The sequence below is a fragment of the Gracilinanus agilis genome, chromosome 3 (assembly GCF_016433145.1).
Source record: "Gracilinanus agilis isolate LMUSP501 chromosome 3, AgileGrace, whole genome shotgun sequence".
Classification (NCBI taxonomy): Eukaryota; Metazoa; Chordata; class Mammalia; order Didelphimorphia; family Didelphidae; genus Gracilinanus; species Gracilinanus agilis.
The window spans coordinates 225,658,716-225,675,694 of NC_058132.1; the positions used below are offsets into that span (position 1 = coordinate 225,658,716).

At 36.2% G+C, this 16,979-nt stretch overlaps 1 protein-coding gene across 1 annotated transcript in view; it reads left to right on the plus strand.

The window, feature by feature from the left end:
- STAT4 (signal transducer and activator of transcription 4) overlaps positions 1 to 16,979 on the plus strand; it is a 124,564-nt gene that overhangs the window by 72,805 nt on the left and 34,780 nt on the right. Inside the window, exons 6-12 of the mRNA XM_044666443.1 lie at positions 443 to 528; positions 7,223 to 7,374; positions 10,059 to 10,217; positions 11,021 to 11,113; positions 15,787 to 15,846; positions 16,540 to 16,557; positions 16,648 to 16,741. Coding sequence (XP_044522378.1) covers positions 443 to 528; positions 7,223 to 7,374; positions 10,059 to 10,217; positions 11,021 to 11,113; positions 15,787 to 15,846; positions 16,540 to 16,557; positions 16,648 to 16,741 — 662 coding nt within the window. The remainder of the gene's footprint in view (positions 1 to 442; positions 529 to 7,222; positions 7,375 to 10,058; positions 10,218 to 11,020; positions 11,114 to 15,786; positions 15,847 to 16,539; positions 16,558 to 16,647; positions 16,742 to 16,979) is intronic.

Below are 16,979 nucleotides of genomic sequence, written 5' to 3' on the forward strand. Positions count from 1 at the left end.
CTTCCTTCCTTCCTTCCTTCCTTCCTTCTTCCTTCCTTCCTTCTTCCTTCCTTCCTTCCTTCCTTCCCTCCCTCTCTTCAGATTCTACTGTGTTCTTCCCTCTTCCATTTCATTTCCCCTTTTCACCCCTTTCTTCTTTCCTTTCTTCTTCTCACCTTCTTCAAATATTAAGTAGACAGTAGGTACAAAATATATCTCCTCACGTATACCGCTTTTTATCTTCCCCTTCTGGTTTCTTTCTACATATTCTTATCTCTCTAGAAAAGAGAAGGTACACTTCAGGCCATAAGCCTACACTGCTTCTGACTTTTGCTCTTGGACCACAGCTTTTATTGGGTTCTACAAGCAAGTACAACAAATTTAGATAAACAACTATTCAGTAGAGAAACTTTGCCATGGGGAGGATTCTGTTTCTTTCTTTCTTTTTTTTTTCCTACTGCAGACCAAGGTGATAAAAATAGTGTTCTCGTGAAGCAGGAAGTTATGACATTGCAAGACATGCTCAATACATTAGACTTCAAAAGAAAGGTGGGTAAAGAAGATTTTGCAGAAATTGTGTTGTTGTTTACCTCCTAAACTTCAAACCCATTTAAAAGAACGGGTGACCTAGAATCCACATTCTAGGCAAACCTGCTTATTTATGGGTATGGTGTTCACTGCTTGCCATTATTTTTATAAGTTTGGGTTAATTTTCAAGGTAAGTAACTCCAAAGTTCATTTAAATACTGGACTAGATGTACTGTAGCCCTATATATTTTCAAGATTTTTAACAATTTCTATTATATGCAACTAAGACTTCAGTTCCTATCTTTTTTAGTTGCTATATTTTATTTTACAATAAATATCTCCTGGAGAAATAAAATGAATATCTGATGTTGCTTAATTTTATTTGCTGAAACAGGCATTTTATTACTAATAAAAGACCTATCATTGAGTAATTCCTTTCATACCATTCAGTGATTGCTGGTTGAAATAATTTGACTTACCCTCAAGGTCCAGGAAGAAAGTTTGAAGCTTTCTTTGGGCAACAATAAAAGTCAATGAATAAACATTTATTGAATATGTGCCTACTATGTGCCAGACACTGTGCTAGGTGTTGGGGAGACCACCTCTGTCCTCAAGTTCCTTAAAATGTGGGATTTCCAAGATGATAAAAAACAGCATTCTTATGAATAAATACATTTGAAGAATAATTGCTAACATTTCTGTGACACTTTTAGGCTTACACTTCAAATGTATTATTTCATCTGATCCTCACAACAACCCTTTGGGGTAGATATATCATTATGGCCATTTTACAGAGGGGACAGACTTGACTGAGGTAGGGAGTTTTAGTAACTTACCAAAGATCACATGGCTAGTAAGTGTCTGAAGTAGGATGTAGACCTGACTTTTTGAGCCCTAATCTAGTATTCTATCTATCTATCATGTCCCAAAACTACTTTGAAATACCACTGGCATCAGATATCTAATCTAAGGCAGTCAAAGGCAGAAAGGTCCCAAGTACACCAAAGTATTTATAGCTTTGTGTGTGTGTGTGTGTGTGTGTGTGTGTGTGTGTGTTTGTGGCAGCAAAGAAAAAATTGGAAACCAAGCAGATGCTCATTAACTGGGAGTAGACAGAACAAATTATGGCATATGAATGTGACAGAATATTCTTCTACTATAATAAAGAATAAATATAAAGACCAAAGAAGCAGAAAACATACAAACTGATACAGAGTGAAGTAAGCAGAAAGAGGAAAACAATGAAAACCAACAAAGATTTCTTAGGTCCCTACTATGTGTGAGGTTCTGGGCATTACAAAAGGAAAATAAAAACACAGTCATTGTCTTCATGAAGCTGACAATCTAAAGGGGGGGGGGAAGAACATGCTGATAGATACAGCGTAAATGGAAATTAGTCTCAGAGAGAAGGCACTAAGATTAAGGAGAATCCGAATGGCTTTCTGCAGAAGGTGGACTATTGCCTGGGATTTGAAGGAAGCCAAGAAAGCCAGAGGATAGAGGTGAAAAGGGAGAATATTGCAGTCATGCCAGTGAAAATGAATGGACTTATAGGAGGAAGAAAAATGAGGCCAGAGTCACTAGAACATAGAGTAAATGGTGGGAAAGTAAAAGGATAAGAAAAATGGGGGATAGGAAAGGAACAGATAACGAAGGGCTTGAAAAGGCAAACAGAAAGTTTTATATTTGATCCTGGAGGTAATAAGGAGGCATTGCAGTTTGTTGAATAGGACAGTCACATGGTAAGAATTTCATTTTAGGAAGATCCCTTTGAAAGCTGAGTAGAGGATGGATTGTTATGGGGAGAGATGTGAGGCAAGGAAGTTTTACTCACAAGATGGACCTGAGACGTCCAGTTTGAGACATCCAATAGGAAAGAGGTTAGGGGAAAATAGAGCTGAGAATCATCTGCATAGAGATGATCATTCAATACATGGAAGCTGATGAGAATACAAAGTAATAGAGTATAGAGGGAGAAGAGAAGAGGGCTGAGCACAGAACTTTAAGGTGCCCCCAAGATTAAGAACCAGCAAAGGAAGCAGAGACAGAATAGTCAGACAGGTAAGAAAACAGATCAGTGTGACAAACACCTAAAAGGAAAAATATATCAGAGTGTTAAAAACCACAGAGAGGTAAAAAAAAAAGATAAGCACTGAGTAAAGACCATTAGATTTGGCAACTAAGAGATCCCTGGTAGCTTTGGAGAAAGTTGTTTCTGTTGAGTGATGAGATCAGAAGCCAGACTGCAGAATGCTGAATATGAGAGAAAGGGCAGCTAGGAAGCTCAGTGGTATGAGAACCAGGTCTAGAAGATGGGAGGTCCTGGTTTCAAATATGGATCCAGATACTTCCCAGTTGTGTGACCCTGGGCAAGTCACTTAACCTCAATTGCCTAGCCTTTACCACACTTCTGCCTTGGAACCAATACACAGTATTGATTCTAAGTCAAAAGTTAAGGTTTTTTTTGTTTTTGTTTTTGTTTTTGTTTTTTTAGAGTATAAGAAGAAAGGAATTGGAGGCTCTTATTGTAAATGGCCATCTCAAGGAGTTTAGTCACAAAAGGGGAGAGAGATATGATGATAGATGGCAAGGATGACAGATCAGATTAGGGTTTTTTGAATCTAAGTGTGGGACATGGGTGGGCTTGTAGGCAGCAGAGAAGCAGCCAGTAGATAAAGGACAAATTAAAGATTAGTGAGAGAGTGGGGATGATTGAGAGAGAAAAAGAGATGGAATGGGATCTTTTGTATATGTATAAGAGTTTGCTTTGAGAAAGAGAAGTGTCCCTCTTCATGCTTCATATAAGAGAGGGGTGAAGGAGGAGATAGTAGCAGAAGGCATCTGAATGATGTGGGATGAGGAGGAGAGGAGAAAAGCTCTTCATGAATGGTCTTATTTGTTTCAGTGAAATATAAAATGAGGTTATCAGCTGAGAGGGTGGTGGGGAGGTGAGGCATGGGAGGGTTGAAAAAGTCTGAAAAATCTGTTGTGGTGAATAAGGCAGTGATTCAAATAGGGAAGAACAAGATTACCTTGTAGCGAGGGCCCCTTTGAGATTATGTAACATAAATTTGTAGTGGACTTGGCACAATTTAGTGATATTTTTCAGCTTTATTTAATAAAATGAATTGGAACAAAGGTAGAGGATGGTGGAAATGGTTCAAGTTTAAGAATTGACAGGGCCCAGGATTGGCTTCAGGATGAAGGAATGACAGATTTGAGAAAAGAGAAGAGTGAGGAGATGAACTGGCTTAGTAAAGGATTAAAATGAGGAAGAGAAAAGGTTGTAGCCAGTATAGATCTGACGGCATGGAAAAGGACTAAAGAATCAAGGAATTCATGGTCATGGCGGAGATGAGTGGTTCCCAAACTTTTTTTGGCCTACCGCCCCCTTTCCAGAAAAAATATTACTTAGCACCCCCTGTCACACACTATCACCGCCCCTTACAGTTATTCACCGTCCCCAAATGCATCTGTGGCCATCACCACCTCCCTTGGATTGCTGCAGCACCCACCAGGGGGCGGTAGGGCCCACTTTGGGAATCACTGGTGTGGACAAAGAACGGGTTTAGAGGTTGCAGGGAAAAGAGAAGGATAGAATGACAACAGAGTATGATCAGATAGAGAAATTACAGTATTCATGAAAATGGAATAATTCTTGGTATTGAGAAGATAGTGTCTGGCACATAGTAGGAACTTAATATTTATTAACGGATTGACTGTAATTCCATAGTTGAGGTAGGGTAGAGAAGTAATGGGGAATGAATAAGTCAAGGAAGTAGAAAATTAGGATGTTTAAGGAGTCTCAATATGTATACTGAAGTTGTCTAGTATGAGGGCAGGATTTGGGGAGAAGATAGATGGTAAGCCAGTCATTGAACTGACTGAGGAAGGATGGTGAGTATCCAAGAGGTTGATAGAAAATACTCTCCAAAATCTTGGGAAGATAAATATGGATTGAAGGTACCTCCAAGAACAGTTTGAGTATTCGTGGTAGAGGGTGTGCCTACAAGTGGCAAATGAATATCAAGGAATATTCCAGTTTTCTCACCATGACTGATAAATCAGGGGTATGAATGTAGGTGATACCTGTGAGGGACATAATTTCATCAGGAGAGATCTGGGAGTATAATAAGGTAGAAAGAATGAGAAAGAGAAAAGGATTAAGATGACAAGCTTGTTACTTATGGAATAGAAATTCCATAGAGCACAATGCAAAGTGCGAATAGCTTTAGAATGAAACATGAGGATGGGGGTGGGGTGGAGGGAACAGAACTAAAAGCCAACACAAATGACTACAATGATATAAATGAGAGGGTTGGGGTAAGGGGGATGATGAATACTCTTTAATAATAATAACCAAACTTGATCACAGCAAGTACCTAAGAAAATATACCTCCACCTCTCCTACCTTTCACCTTTAAAAAGGCTGAAGATTTGGAGTATAGGATATTGTATACACTGCCATAAATGGTCAAACTAAACTATTTCTTTCCCTTTCTTTTTAAATCTTTGCTTAAAATGGATTACTGGGGAGAGGAGAGGGTGGGCAGGATATATTTGGAATCAAAGAATTATGAATTTAGAGTCGGAAGGGATTTTAAAGACTATTAAATTTAGCTATCTTCATCCTACAGATGAAGAAATTAAAGCCCAGAAAAGTGAAGGGATTCATCCAGGAATGCATGGCTAAGAATGTCTGAATCAAGATTTAAATTCAGTCTTTCTGACTCTCAGACTACCATTTTTCCCTCATGACACCAGATGTCCCTTAGAGAACCATAACTTCTCATCTTTGTTTTCCTCCTTCTTGAAAAGGTGATATTAAGAAGATATTGATAAAATAAGATTTTTTTAAAACATTACTAATACCAACAAAAATTCTTTTCTTTCTCTTAAGTATTAAATATCAACAAATCCGCCTCAATTTTTTTCATTTAGGAATTTATGAGTGAAAAATTTCAATCACAAATTACTTTATCCCTCAGCTAGTTAATTATAAGCTATTATCCAAACATTACATTTTTAAAATGAAGACAAACTCAAGATCAAATCATATATTTCTCAGCACAATATGTTTTTCAGAGGAGAGGAAGGTGGTTCTAGAACTATGATTTCCTCTGTTTGAGGAATTCACATTGTGGAAATTCCTTTTCTCCACTAGAGGTAGACCAGCTAATTGGTAACTTATAGTCTTAAAAAGACCTCTGAAGTACTCAACTAGTGACTTGATTGCCCAAGGTCACGTAGTTTGTACATATCAAAGGCAGGAATCAAATTCACATCCTCCCAACTCCAATATTGGACCTCTACCCCATTCACTACTTCTATTATTCATACATAACTAATTTATTATATAAGTTTAAAATCTCTCATCTGATTCCATTTCAAAATGTCTGCTGTAGAACCCCAGAAATTCAAAATGAGAAAAAAATTTTCAAGATCATGATTATATATGTAATAAGTCAGTCTTTTTACAGATGAGGAACCTCAAAGAGGTAGAAATAATATTTGTCCCAATGTCACAGCTTTTTAGGGGCAGAATGAGAACAGGAACCCAGGTGCCCAAACTCATGATCTAGTACTTTTGACACTATATGACCTTAGTCAAAGTGTCTGGAAAAGTTAACTTGTAAAGATCATAATTTATACATATATATGCATATATGTACATATGTATATCTACATCTATCTATATATCTCATATATATAATATATGTATATCTGTGTGTATTAATTTAAAATTGTTATAATTTAATATTAAATTTATAATTAACATGATTACTGAAAGAATTAAATTAATAGCAATTTAGATTCAATTAAATAAAAATATCCTTTTCACATCACAATTTTCCCATGGAGGTTGCAATATGTTGTGGGTCAGCATAAGAAATTAAATGAGAATTTTGGGGGAGTTTTGTGAAGCCACAGATGACACATGAAGACCAGCAGATGACACAGAAAAAGTTTAGAAACTCAGAAATGAATAAAATATATGTATAACATTATATAATACCAACATATGTTATCTCTTAAAACCATAAATGTACACAATTTCTTTTGTAAAGCATAAAATAAGTGAAAAGTTAAAGTTTGTGAAAATTATGTGAAAGGCAAAAAAATTTACATAGATGTTCCAGATTGTGGGGTGCCATGCCCCCAAACCCTGCAATATGGAAGGAATACCTGTAATTAATATACATAATTAAAATAATAAATAGAATTAATATTGTATTTCTAATTAATAATATAATATTCAAATATAAACATATTTCAAAACCATTTTTAAAATATTTGCTTTATTTCTAATAGTGAGTAAACCAGCAAACAGAGACTTTTTTTTTGTTTTGTCTCTATACTGTGTCTTTCACATAGTAGGCACTTAATAAATGTTTATTGGATTAGATTGGATTACATGTATCTATGTACTTAATGCATATAGATACATGTGTATATGTATATAGGTATCTAGGATTTAATAAGATTTCCTATCATCTTAGCATGATGATAGGATATTGTTGGATGATGAGATTATCATAATTGTAAATTCCCCCCAACTCCCAACCCATCCCCATTAATCCCACTTCCCCCCTAGAAGGTAGGAGGCTAACAGCAATCTTCCTGGACATCGACTTCTCTAGTCCAAAGTCCGTTTCTCAGTTTGGATGACCAGTGACTCTGATTTCCTCCCTTGACCAGTTGCTCTTTCTTTCAGGAAGTCCTCAGCAAAATAACACAAATAATAAATGAAATTGACACCTTAATGAACACCATGCTGTTGGAAGAGTTGCTTGATTGGAAGAGGCGTCAGCAAATTGCCTGCATTGGCGGTCCCTTGCATAGTGGCCTTGATCAGCTTCAAAACTGGTAAACCTCCCCTGTCTTTAGTTTCCAGAGAAAACCACAGGAAGTCAAAAGCTTCAGAATGGCCCAGCCCATGAGAAACTGCAGGCTTAGCCCAGATCTGTGAATTCATTCAGCCTGTTGATGGTCTATTAGTAGCTAAAGAGTTTTGGAATTGAAAACATAAAATCAGAGTTTTCTAAGTACTTTGTAAACCTTTGAACACTATACCATTCTAAACTAGCTCACAAGGATTCTTCCAGATAAATTAAAGAATCACATATTGTTGATCATATTAAGGACTGATTAAATTGGGCACATGAAATAGCAATACTGAATGTATCAAAATAGCCTTGGAATACCAGTAATAATCTTTTCTTCAACACATTTTCTACCACCAACATTTTTGTATACTGCAGACTTTTGTGAGGAACAGATTTATTCATCTGATGTGTTGAATCTGGGATGTTTTTGAATTCTCTGTGACTCTTTTGGAGACTTATTTTGTTTTTGCATCAGAAAAAAACACTCAGAGGTTGGAGAAGCAAAATCATCTAGAGAAGGAAAATCAGTGTTTTAAAATTAACCCAATTCTACCAGTTATGCCCCAAACAACCAGTCCCTATCATGCCTTTACTCTTGTCAGATGACTTGTCTACCTCCTTTACCGGTCATATATCTCTTTGACATCCATTATACTCTTTCTTTTGTGCAATTCTTCATTGATAATATTGGATGTCCCAAAAGTCTTAGTGTGGTTTTAGGCTTTGTTTAGAGCTTACACTAAGCTTCGTTCTAAGTCTTCTGGGACATTGTAAGTTGCATCACACTCACATCCACCAGGTACCTCTTCATTGCCTCTCTTTCCCCATAATTGTGGAATATTAATGGGAACTCTTCTTCTTTTAACTACCTCTTGATTTCCCTGATCTCCTTTAAGTCCCAGCTAAAATCCCATTTTTTAGAGAGCTTTTCTCAACCCCTCTGAATCCTAGTACCTTCCTTTTGTTAATTATTTTGTATTTATCTAGTTTGTAGTTATTTGCCTGTCTTCTCCCTCATCGTACTGGAAGTTCTTTGACAACAGACTATCTTGTGCCTTTTTTTTGGAGCCTTATCACTTAGCATAGTGCCTGGCATACAGTAGGTACTTAATAAATGTTTATTGATCGATTGACTGAAGTTGAAATACGTAGTCTTAGAGAGCTGAGCTTATCGTTTTTACCAAGATATTCAATAGAGGCTGCTTTTTTTGCATGTAAACAAAGAACCCCAGAACTACTAATAGCTGTTATACAACATAAAATACTATGCACTCATGTGCATGCATGCTCAGCCACTCATACACATACAAACACCTTGTTGCTCTTTGCATTAAAAAGCATGAATGATAGGGGTTTTTTTCCCTAGAAATCTGAAGTGTAAGTATCCAATTGAAAGAATTGTCAAAAGATGTAATAAAGAAGAAATGAAAAACTCAGTCTAACCCCCAAATTGCTTTCAGACAGCACAATCCAATAAGATAGAAAGTTTGAGGGCCAACTCAGGCAACATAGCATATAAGAGCTCTGACCTGCCTGCCCTGCTTGACAGAGAGAAAGAATTGGGTTCATTTTAAAACATATTGATTTTCCTTCTACAGATTATTTTGCTTCTCTAACCTCTGGGTGCTTCTCCTGATGCAAAAATAAAGTAAATATCCAAAAGAGTCATAGAGGTCTCAACATATGCTGGTGCTTGTCAAAAATCTATGCCCAATGCTAAGTGCATTGGACTTCTGACTTCTCAGAGCTCTTTGGGAAATGCAGCATTGTTTAGATGGAGATGTCCCAAGAGTCAGACTTGCTTCCCAGGCTTGACAAGCCCTTTCTCCCTGGTTTTCCCCATTCACAGTGTTCTAGGAAGCTTCTCTGGAATAAGAGGTCACTTATTCTCCTGAAGGAGTTTCAAAGACAACTATCATTTGCTGAATGTGTCAGAAATGAAAAATATAAGACTGCTTTTATTTTATTTTACTAGCAATAGGTACATGCAATATATCACACAAAAATGGCAATATATACATATATTACACTCTTTGGGTCATGATTTATATAATAAAAAATTTAATTAATCACCATGGATTTTTTCTGGTCACGGACTGAATATTAAATACTACAAGTGTATATCTGAAAGAGTATACAAGCATTTAGTTGAGCTAGAACAAAAGGGGACTGGATCTATTAGAATTAGCTTCAGATACCGACTTTGTAAATGTGTCTTGTCTTAGAAATGTAAGCCATAAAGTAGAGAACACTTGCCACATGTATGTGTATATATATATGCCTGTTTCTGTATATATTAATATATACATGTAATTGCATTTATAGAGCACTTTATGAGCTGCAAAGAACTTTATATATGTTAACTAATTTGTTCTTCACAACAACACTGTGAGGAGGTGCTATATTACACCTATTTAACAAATGAGGAAGTCAAGGACAACACAGATTAAATAATGTACCCAGGGTCACACAGCTAGTGAGGGCAAGATTTGAACTGAGGTCTTCCTGATGCCAAGGCTAGCACTCTGTCCCCTGTACCACTATAATATGATAAGGTAGATTTATACAAGAATTAATGAAAAGTAAGCACTTGCATGGGGTTGAATAGTCAATGTTAAATGAAAAACAATCAATTTCTCTCTTCCCTTACTTTTTTTTCAAAAGTTTCACCCTGCTGGCAGAAAGTCTTTTCCAAGTCAGGAGGCAGCTGGAAAAGCTAGATGAACAATCCACCAAGGTGTCATATGAAGGTGATCCTATTCCATTACAAAGGTCTCATTTGCAAGAACGAGTCAACTTCTTGATTTACAACCTTTTCCGAAAGTACGTAAAGTACTCCCTATTTTAAATGTCAATCAGGTTTCAAATCATGTGAAATTGAAAGTATGCTCTGCCTGTGGTTTATTGGTCAGGGTTTCAAGAGTGGGACTGGAAAGGTAGGGAAACAAGGGGCTTATCAAGCGGAGAATATACGAGTGACTTGTCATGGTCAGTTAGGTAGACGCGTTATAAAAGCTGTTTTCTATTCTATGCCACTCCCTGGAACCTCTGTTGGTGACTCACTCAGTGTGACATCAAACAAGCTAATGCATCCATCACTAGCTCAGTTTTCACCTTTGAGAAAAGGAGATTCTAATGGTTTCTTTATGACTGGATACTGTGAAAGTGAAGCAAGAATACCTAGGTGGGAAGTAGTTCTGAATTTGAAGAGAGAAGAACCTGAGTTTGAATGCTGGGTCTGCAATTTACCACATAGATGACCCTTGGGGCAAGACACTACACTAAGCCTCAGTTTCCTCATCTATAAAGTGAGAGGGATGTGATCATTACTGTTTTCTTTGTTTAAGAAAGAAATGTTTATTCAGAATGAGTTCAGGAATTTTCTCATACTTTTAATTTTTTACTGTATATGCTACCACTTTGCAGTGAATGCTATTCTTAATTAGGAGAATTGATTTAGAATAGTCCCATATTATGAGGTTTTCTCATCAGAAAAAGATGGAAAGCCTGGAACTTGATTCTGGGTATGTCCTTCTTCAGAAAAATTCAGCCTTTTCATCTGTGGCTTTCGATTTACCTATATACTGTGTATTTTTAAATGATGCAAATCTTTTCTTTACCATTAGCTCATTTGTGGTCGAACGACAGCCATGCATGCCAACTCACCCCCAGAGACCTCTGGTGCTTAAAACTCTCATACAATTCACTGTGAAACTAAGGTAGGTTAATATGTCATATCTCTAGAGATTGATATATTATGTATCTGTGTGCATATTTATGTAGGTAGCAAAATTTGTTTTGTAATAATGATTCAATAATAATACATATTAAAATTAATACTCTCCCTGCCAGATTAATTTATATTACATTATATGTCATAAGTATTTACTCATTTTTACATATTGTATCCCATCTTCAGCCCCCAATTGAATGAAGCTCCTTGTATTTATATCCCTGGAGACTAGCACGGGACCTTTGTATATACATTTAATAAATGACAAAGTCAAGCAAATGGAATTTTAAAAGATAAGGAAATTTCTTGCTCACTTTTTGAAAAAAGTAAATATTGCAAATAGCAGAACTACAGAACCCAAACTGTCAGTATGGTTGCAATTGATATGTGTTCTAGAGCATATCCTAATAATATATTTAGAATTGAGGAAGAGAAATCATGTCTAATTTACTTTTTTTCCCTTTATACATTTTTCCCCCACTCAAAAATATATTCACCTTTTTTTTCCCTCCTGATTCATGTTTTCACACTCTTATTCCAAATATTTTGTTAGGTCTACAATAATCTCCACTGGGACAATATCCCTATTGGGCCAGTAGGGTCTATAGTATGAGAGGGGGCAGTATATGAACCTATGATTTCATGCATGTGGAGAATTACTGTTGTAGAAATTCCCTCTGACAATGCAGCTAGGTGGTGTAGTAGAGCACTGGGCCTGGAGTCAGGAAGACCTTGAGTTCAAATCTGGCCTCAGACACTTAATGTGGGACTCTGGGCAAGTCACTTCATCCTGTTGGCCTTAGATTCCTCACATATAAAATCAGCTGGAGAAGGAGATGGCAAACCTTTTTGCCAAGAAAACCCCATATGGGGTCACAAAGTATTGGGCATGACTTAAACAACTAAATAACAATGCAGGTGGTCAGCTTGCCTTTAACTTAGCCTTAGAGATTTGTCTGGGGATTGGGAGATCAATTAATTGACTTTCTAATGGTCTCACACTGGCTATTAGAAGTAAGATTTGAACCCAACTTTCAATACCATGCTGTCTCTCAGTCAATTCTTACCACTCTTTTGGATTTGTACTACTGCCTCTACAAAGCCATTGTCTCTCTCTTGGGAGCTTTGTTGTTTGAGATAGAGCTTTCAATATGAGTCAGCATAACCTATCAACACTGACAATCCCATGAGAAATCTGGGCTGCCCTTACGATTGACAACCTCAAAGAATTCACAAAAACGCTACTTGTAGGAGCTAGAGACTTTTCATAAAAATACTAAGAGTGCGTGTGAGGCAATGAGACTGCTTACCATGAGACAAAATTTATCTTACAATTGTAGTGTGCATGTCCTTCCCAGTTTTCAGATATTATAACTATTATTGTAGATTCTGTTATTATATTGAAATTGGGCTTCAGGTGATTGTCTACAAAGCCTGCCTAGTTATTTTAGCCCCCGTCCTCCAATCTATGAAGCTAATGTCTTAAACTTACTGATAAAATGAACCAGTTTCAGTGAATTCTCTGATTTCCAGCATTCTGTTAGCTAGAATTCTATATTAATTGACATGGCTCTTTCTTTACAATACAAGGGAAATTGACATTTATAATAGTGGCTCCAGACACTGCCAGATCTTTTGATGACTCAGAGAGCATTTCAAAATCTTATATTGCCCTAGGACCATCACAGAAAGATTCAATTATGTTTAGACTAATTTTAATGTTAAACATATTTAAAACTAATTTGTTAAGAATTCCTCCATTGACATTCTCCTCTAATGCTTCATTGTGGCTTGGACATGAACCTTAATTCTCAAATGGAATTGTAGCAGGGGGCTAACTCTTTTTTATTTTAACCCTTACCTTCCGTCTTGGAATCATTACTGTGTATTGGTTCCAAGGCAGAAGAGGGGTAAGGGTAGGCAATGGGGATTAAGTGACTTGTCCAGGATCACATAGCTGGGAAGTGTCTGAGGTCAGATTTGAACCCAGGATCTCCTGTCTCTAGGCCTGGCTCTCAATCCACTGAGCTACCCAGCTGGCCCCAGGGGATTAACTCTTAACAGGTCCCACCAAACTGGGGTAACTTTGGGAATAGGCCTTAGAGTGAACTATATAATGCAACCAAGGACCAATTTAACTAAATGTATATATATATATATATATATATATTTTTTTTTTTTGCCAAAGAGACCCTTGAAGACCATCTATTAAATATTGGAGGGACTTCCTAGTTATCAAGAAGCAAAAAGTTTCTGTTAGTCACCTTGCATTACACTATCTATAATCCAATCACGGACTAAATAGCTAAATTAAGACATTTTGGTGGGGGCCTGGTTGACAGTGGGAAATAAATTTTTTTTGGCCAAAGGGATCCTTAAAGATCATTTATAAAGTAGTGGAGAGATTTCTAGCCTGTGCTAGTGTAGCGAGGCCCTATTTTTACTGGTGAAATAAAAATCATAGAAGAAGAAACTATAATTGGGAATTAGTGATATGTATAATTCACTACACACAGGGATGGTTGAGATAGTGGGTCACTTTATTCTCTAGGACAAAATATACATCCTTCTCCAAACAATATCTCATAGTCAACCCTTATCTCCACTCACTTGGCCACCAGCCTAGTTTAGGCCTTCATTATGTCTCACCTTGACAACTGTAGCAGACCCATAATTGATATACCTGTATTCAGTCTTTTCCCTCTCCAAATCTATCCTCTGCACAGCCACCAAAATGATATCCCTAAAGCATAGGTTTGCCCATGAGCCTTACTTGCTCAATAAGGCACGGTGACTTCTCTTGCCTTTAGGAAAAAATAGAGGCTCCTATCTTTGGCATTTAGCATTCTTCACAATCTATATCCAATCTACCTTCAGTCTGATTACCTATGATACCCATCACACTTGCCAAACTTGTCTATTTGCAATTTTTTGTCTATTTCCTGGCCTTTGCAATGGCTTTCCCTATGTCCAGAATGCCTTTCCTCCTTACCTCAGCCTCTTAGAATGCCTAGCTTCCTTCAAAGCTCAGCTCAAGTGCCATCTCCTACACAGAAAAAACTTGAGTAATGATTCTATTCAGCCAGTCAAAAAGCATTACAGGAGGAAAGAATTCTTGCATGACTTTCCATTATTATTTTTATACTTCAGTTTTGAAAAGTGACTTTTTTATTTAGCTAAGAAGTTCTACATTTTTTCTTTTAAAAATATTGTATTTTTTAAACTTAAACACCAAATAAGATAAACATTTCCACATACAAAGCAAAAGAGTCATACAGTGAAAATCTACATTATGTACAACATGCTTCTCCGTCTAAATGTACAACACATTCAATATGGAACTTTCAAAGCTGTTCCACTTGGCTCCGCTGCTCACTGACCTTCCTTCTGTTCTTTTCTGTACATTTTTTAAAATGAGAAGTTCTATGTTGATTGTATGGTATTAGTTACTTCATTAGTACATGAAGTTGTTTATATTTCTAAAAGAATGTTTAAATTTCTGGCAACCAAATTTCACCACCAGGATTCCAAGCCCAGCAAGGATTTTTACATGCAAAAAACCTCTGATCAAAGGATAAGTCTTTCCTTAATGAAATGTTTAATTTTGGGGTATGAGAGTTGTAAATAGAAGAATAATTAATTAGTTTTTTTAAACTTCCATGTTCCAGACATTAGCTTGATTTTATATGAGAGAGAGAGAAAGAGAGGGAGAGAGAGAGAGAGAGAGAGAGAGAGAGAGAGAGAGAGAGAGAGAGAGAGAGAAAGAAACAGAGAGAGAGAAGAAAGACAGAGACAGCATGAGGGTGAACTTGAAAGAACACTAAGATTAGAATGAGGGAACCTGAGTTTGAGTTCCTCTTCTGTCACTTCTTTGTTTTATGACTTAAGGAAACATATTTAAATTCTCTGGACTTTAATTGTCATTCTTTATATCAAGCCTAAAAACCAAACTTCAGTTGGTGTTCATTGATATGGAACAATTTTTAGCATGTTCATTAATTAGTGTCATATTTAAGCAGCTAGGAAGGGATGCAATCATTTATGGCTTTAAAGTTAGGTCTTCTAAGTTTGTTCAAGTTATTTTTTCTTGTTACTAATAAATAACATGCTCAGATCTTACAAGTGCCTATTTATTGCATGATCGTATGTTGCCTACTAGAAGCCCAGACGACATAACTGTTGTCATCAAGGCATATGGACATAAGCCAACAAATGATTATCTTCTCAGTAAAACTACAGACTTCCTTTAATGCATTTAATAGTTATTTCTTCTTCAAAGATATTGCCCAAGGTCCAAACCAGAATAGTGCACATAGAATTGCATTCCCAGAATGACCAATGTTGATACTATTTTGCTCATTTTGACAAAGTTGACTATACTAAGATAATATTGGGAAAAGATCTGTTCCAGATGTTAGCCATATACCATTAAAACTAGCTAAATGAATGATGTTAAACTGGCCAACTAAATATGGAATTGCTAGTTTTCAAAGCACTTGTTGGATGCCAATTTATGAATGCGGATGATCCACCACCCTTCTGATCACATTAATTACAGTATTACTTGTATATGCCTACCATAACCATAACCATAATTTTAAGGCATAAAAGGAAATTGCATAATCTGATTTTTGGTCATTTTTTGTTAACTCTTTCCAGACTTTTGATTAAATTGCCTGAATTGAACTATCAGATAAAAGTTAAAGCAACTATTGACAAGTAAGTGGCTATTTTTAAAATGAAATATTAATGCTCACAAGTATAAAATAAAAACACACCAGCTAATATGGTTTATAAAGGAACCAAAAGTGAGTTACTCATTTTACAAGTCTAGAAGTTGATGATTCAATCAAAATAATTAAGCATCAGTGAAATGAAAATATTAAACTTTTAAATGCAGATATATTAATAGAGATCTTGTAAAGCCTTGAAGAATAATTTTGTATAAATAATTAAAGTGGCAAGTCAGCTGCTTTTCTTTAAAGTATGTCAGGAAGAGTTTACTATATTTAATGAACAGATGGTTTTAAAGAATCTCACTTGGTGATCCAAGACAACTCCAGAGGACTCATGATGAAAAATGCTATCCACTGCCAGAAGAAGAACTGATAGAATCTTAATACAGAGTGAAGCATACGATCTTTCATTTAATTTTTTTCAAGAGTTCTTTTTTTAAAGTAATATGTGACTTCTTCAACAACACAAAAATATGGAAATATGTATTACATGATGCACAAGTATAATCTATATCAAATTGCTTATCATCTCATGAAGGGGCAGGGAAGAAAAGGAGGGAAAGAATTTGGAACTCAAAATGTAAAAAAAGCAAATGTAAAAAAAATTGCTTCTACAAATAGTTGGGAAAAATAAAGTATTACTGGAAAAATTAAAGAATTTTATTTGGTTTTGCAGGAATGTTTCAACTGTAAGGTAAGAAATCTCTGTAGAGAATTTTTATTACACAGCTCCTGATTTATATTGTATCTGCTACCAAGTAAATAGCTAAGATCTGTTTTCTAGCAACCGTAGATTCATCCTTTGTGGAACACATGTCAAAGCCATGAACATGGAAGAATCTTCTAATGGTAGTCTCTCAGTGGAATTTCGACACTTGGTAAGCTTGACAGCTGGTTCTCAACTTTTTCCCCCTAAAATACAATGCACAATGCGGTTCTTCATTGATTGTTGAAAGAGATACGGGCTATTCATATATTCACTAGTGAGCAATGCTATTATAATACTTATCAGAGTGCCAGGCACTTAGTAGGTACTCAGGACTGTTGTTGTTGCTGCTGTTGCTAACACAAAGAACCAGTATGTCCCCCAGAGATCATAATATTTATTCAACATTA